Consider the following 4,765-nt stretch of genomic DNA (forward strand, 5'->3'; position numbering starts at 1 on the left):
TATTTTAATCCCTCCAATTAGTTTCTGAAGCTGTACTAAATCACCAAATAGTAAGCAGAATGAATATAGAAACGCGTCATGGTAGTGAAGGAGTTAATACTAGAACAATGAAATCTAACAGTAGTAAGACTGTCCAGCAGACTCTACTTAACAACGATATACAATAATACACGTGTTGCCGCGAAGGAAACAGTTCATCTTGAAAACCAGCAAAGAAAACGAGCATCAGTCAGAGGACAAACACTTTAAAAGATTGTCATATTAGCGGAACGATACATTTCACAATATATTCATAAATTTTGAATGAAATTAAATATACTTGATAATACAGTACACCCTTTCCATTGAACGGTGAGTAACAAATGCAAAGGAACGAAGGTAAGAGACGAAAAGCAAAAACAAACGAAGGAAAACAAAAGAAGTCGAGGAGATGCAGTTAGTTTGCAGTGAGTGAGTGGCGTGAGGGTGGTGGCAGATGAGCTGAACACAAATACTCTTACACCGCCGCGCCTGCTCACTTCCCGGGGACACCGTAAGCAGTGGAGGGGCGCTGTGGACCCTTGAGGTAAGGCACATCGTCAGACGTGCCGGGGGAGGTGAAGAAAGTGGTAAAGAGGTCATCGTTGAGGGAGTAGAAGGAGGAGGCGGCGGCACAGTCCACGTTGAACCACCAGTCACACACGAAGTACTGCTGGCTGAAGAGTGTTCCAATGGGGCACAGGAAGGTGTCTTGCCGCCCGTCACCCTGGCACACGTGGAACACCTGGTAGGGGAGTGGTGAGTTGCAGAGAGAGAGAGAGAGAGAGAGAGAGAGAGAGAGAGAGAGAAATAATTAGTTTTTTTTTGCCATATTTTTTCTTTCATTCTCTTTGTGTTTTGTTTTTGAGTTACGTGTTAGTGTTGCAGTATGTTATTCAGTGTCTCGTCAACTAATTCATGTTGTTATTGTTGTTGTTGTTGTTGTTGTTGTTGTTGTTGTTGTTGTTGTTTTCATATCGTGGTTATTTGTTTATTGTTTTTAGTTAATTTCAAGAATATTGGAATGTATTTTTACTTCACATTTATTTTCTTTACTCTTCCCTCCTCCTCCTCCTCTTCTTCCTTCTCCTCCTCCTTCCCCCCTTTCCTTTTCCTCCTCCTCCTTCTCCCCACCTTCTTCCCCCTCTTCTCCTCCTCCTCCTCCTCCTCCTCCTCCTCCTCCTTTTCATCCTCCTATTGAATGGCGATCGTCTCATACATTACCATCTTCCTTTTCCTCTTCCTGATCTTACGTCACCACACCACCACCACCACCACCACCACCACCACCATCACTACCACCACCACCACCACCACCACCACCACCCACCTGACAGCCTGCCTCCGGGGCGTCGTCAGCGTAATAGCCACGGAGGGACCCACAAGTAAATCCCGTAGGAGGCGCCGACAAGAGTGCTGGGTAGTCCACGCCGGGGGTCCCTGGGATGGTCTCCTCCAGGCTGCCCGTGGTCCCAAAGTCTCCTCCCACTCCTGCGCCTCCGAAGTATCCTCCTCCTCCTCCTCCTCCTTTGCCACCAGTGTATCCTCCACCCCCTCCTCCTCCTCTTCCTCCTGTGCCTCCAGTGTATCCTCCCCCTCCTCCTCCTCCTTTGCCTCCAGTGTATCCTCCTCCTCCTCCTCCTCCACCACCTCCTCCTCCACCTACATTTGTCCTCCTAGTCACACCAAATCCACCACTACCACCACCACCACCACCATCACCAGCTCTGAATGGTGTGACTATTTTTCTTCCCCCTCCTCCTCCTCCTCCTACTCCTCCTCCACCTCCTCCTCCTCCTCCTACTCCTACTCCACCTTGTGTATAAACTCCACTTGCACTAGTATCCAATCCTTTAGCTCCACCACCACTACCACCACCAGCACCACCACCAGCACCCTTTCTTCCACCTGTTCCAGTGCTAAATGCATCATTGACGACGCTGCTGTAACTACTACTACCACCACCACCACCACCACCTCTGCTCCCACTACCAATACCAGTACCACCACTCCCTCCACCTGTACTGTAACTGCTAACACCACCACCACCACCACCACTACCAAATCCACTGGTGTAGCTGCCTCCCACACCACCACTAACTGCACTCCTGCCACTAAAACCACCAGTATTAACACCTGCTGAGCCTCCACCAGTTCCCCGACCACCAAATCCACTTGTATAACTGCTACCACCTGCTCCACCAAAGCCTACACCACCACCACCACCACCACCACCTCCACCTCCACCACCTCCACCACCAACTGTACTGTAGCTGGATAGGTGTTGTGTGGAGGCTTGAATTAAGAGGCCATTGGTGTTACTGGTGTTGTCTCTCTTCATCCTCTTAATGTCCTCTTGGAATAAATCCCTAACTTCCTCTTGGCTCAGGGCTTTAGTATCCCTTTGACTTAGTTTTCTATTGTTCCTCTTGTTTTCCTCTTGGTTCATCCTGTCAGTGGTGTCCTCTTTACTCTGTCTCCTCGTGTCCTCTTGGCCTGTTCTCTTGGTGTCGTGATTGAACCGTCTGCTGCCCCACTGCCTCCTCGGTCCAGTGTCCGCTTGGCCTTCATCTTGGTTCAGCCTCTTGGTGTCCCACGGCATTACCTTGGAGTCCTCTTGTCCCAGCCGCTTAGTGCCTCCCTCCTCGCTGCATTCCGCTGCGAACAAGTAAAAGGGCATTCATAAATTACTAACGCTGTATAATTCGATGGTGTGACTTCTATGCGTTGGTTTATTGTATTTCCTTCCTCTATGTATTGGTTTACTGGTATGGTTATATGGTATGGTGATAGTTCAAATATTTTCCTTTCTCGTGGTTGACCGTCTTTGCCTTGCTCGCGTGTAGAAGTTATTTATTTATTTTTTATACCATGTGGGCTTTTCATGGTAATTTATGGACTAAAAGAGGTACTTTTTGTGGTACCTCCTATCTCAAAGCCCACCCGCTAGGAAACCGTTGCCCCGAGTGAGGAAGCCCAACCTACACTCGGACCGTGGACAGGATTCGAACCCGTGCGCCTGAAGACCCCTCGGACCCCAAAGCACGCATGGTTCCACTGTACCACGGCGGCCCCTAACACTTAATCCCTTCAGTACCATGACGCGTTTTCATATTCATTCTGCTTACTATTTGGTGATTTTATACACCTTCAGAAAACATGTGGGAATCAAAATAGTGAAGACTGTGGCTATTAATTTTCAGACCTCCACAGACCCTTCCTAATGTCAATAAAATGGTCTAACCGTACACAAATCTCAAGGTAAAAATGTCTCCCAGTACTGAAGGGGTTAAGGTCCGTATTCAGAAACGCTCAGCTCCTTCACCACGACTATTTTCGGAGGCCATCTAAACAATAAGCTGGATTCTCACGAGCGTTTCTTCTATCAACGCCTTCAATACTGGGACACATTTTGTGTTCGATTAGACCATTTTATTGACATTAGGAAGGGTCTATGGAGGTCAGAAGATTAGTGGTCACAGTCTTCACTATTTTAATCCCATAGTAAGATTCTGAGACTGTAAAATCACTAAATAGTAAACAGAATGAATATGGAAACACATCATGGTACTGAAGGGATTAATATTGTAGGAATCTTGTTGATCTACCACTAATTCCATAAAAAAAAACACTCTTAAAAACTCATATCATTCCATTCAGAGCCCGTTGGAAGCAGAGGACGTGTTGCTACAAATGTTGCAGAATAAGGTGTTTCGTTCCATTCTGAATTGATTGATGATTTTAAACACTGTTCTCACCACCACTAATTGTAAAAGCTATAGAGATTGTTATTCTGGGTCTCAGGAGTGTTTTTCTCATTGACGAGGTAAAATTCTTGTTATTCTATTACCAGGAAAATTAAAACACCTTGAAAATCCGAGTTATCTGCATGAAAACTTGTTGAAATTGTGGATAGAAGACGCTGAAGTATTTTGAGAATGCAATAAATAGATAAGAAAAAAAAAATGGTAATACCTTCTTTGATTCTTAACCCCTTCAGTACCAGGACGCGTTTTCATATTCATTCTGGTTACTATTTGGTGATTTTATACACCTTCAGAAACATATGTTGGGATTAGAACAGTGAAGACTGGCCATTAATCCTCTGACCTCCATAGACCCTTCCTAATGCAAATAAATTCGTTTAATTATAAAAAAAAAAAAAAATCAAGGTAAAAATGCGTCTCAATATTGAAAGCCTCCAAATCTTACAGACCGCTAAGTGTAAGTCTGATGGCTTCTTACACCTTCCCTTATATCATTATCCCCAACCCAAACCTCTCCACCACGCCCCTCTTACCTATTACTACCACCACCACCACCACCACAGTTGCCAGCCTCGCCATGGTGCCTGCAGCTTCGACCTTCCTGTGCTGAGTTTTCGGTGAGGTGTGGTGCTAAGTTTGCATGTGGCGGCTTTATATAGTCTTGCTTGCCTTGGTGTTGGGTTGCCAGGTGTCGCCACTCCACTAACGGAGGGAAAACGAGAGTGAAGAAATTTGGAAATATCTTTTTTTTTTTTTATGAATCGTTTTGTTAGTTTATTTAATTATTCATTTTTTTGGCGTGGTTGTTGTTATTGTTATTATTATCATCATTATTATTATTATTATTATTATTATTATTATTATTATTATTATTATTATTATTATTATCAGCATCATCATCATCATCAGCAGCATAATTATCATCATATTTGTTGTCGTTTGGTTTTCATACTTCCTTCTTCTTCATCATCATCATCATC

The 4,765-nt window shown here is 44.7% G+C and overlaps 1 protein-coding gene across 1 annotated transcript in view; it reads right to left on the bottom strand.

The window, feature by feature from the left end:
• LOC123513452 (keratin, type II cytoskeletal 1-like) overlaps positions 1-4,415 on the bottom strand; it is a 4,438-nt gene extending 23 nt beyond the window's left edge. The window contains exons 1-4 of the mRNA XM_045270612.1: positions 4,319-4,415; positions 2,057-2,676; positions 1,349-1,648; positions 1-763 (exon numbers count right to left, since the gene is read on the bottom strand). The exon at positions 1-763 is cut by the window's left edge and continues 23 nt beyond it. Of these exons, the coding sequence (XP_045126547.1) occupies positions 515-763; positions 1,349-1,648; positions 2,057-2,676; positions 4,319-4,364 (1,215 nt within the window). The 5' untranslated portion in view covers positions 4,365-4,415 and the 3' untranslated portion in view covers positions 1-514. The remainder of the gene's footprint in view (positions 764-1,348; positions 1,649-2,056; positions 2,677-4,318) is intronic.
• Positions 4,416-4,765: the final 350 nt, after the last annotated feature.

This window comes from Portunus trituberculatus, chromosome 36 (assembly GCF_017591435.1).
Source record: "Portunus trituberculatus isolate SZX2019 chromosome 36, ASM1759143v1, whole genome shotgun sequence".
Classification (NCBI taxonomy): domain Eukaryota; kingdom Metazoa; phylum Arthropoda; class Malacostraca; order Decapoda; family Portunidae; genus Portunus; species Portunus trituberculatus.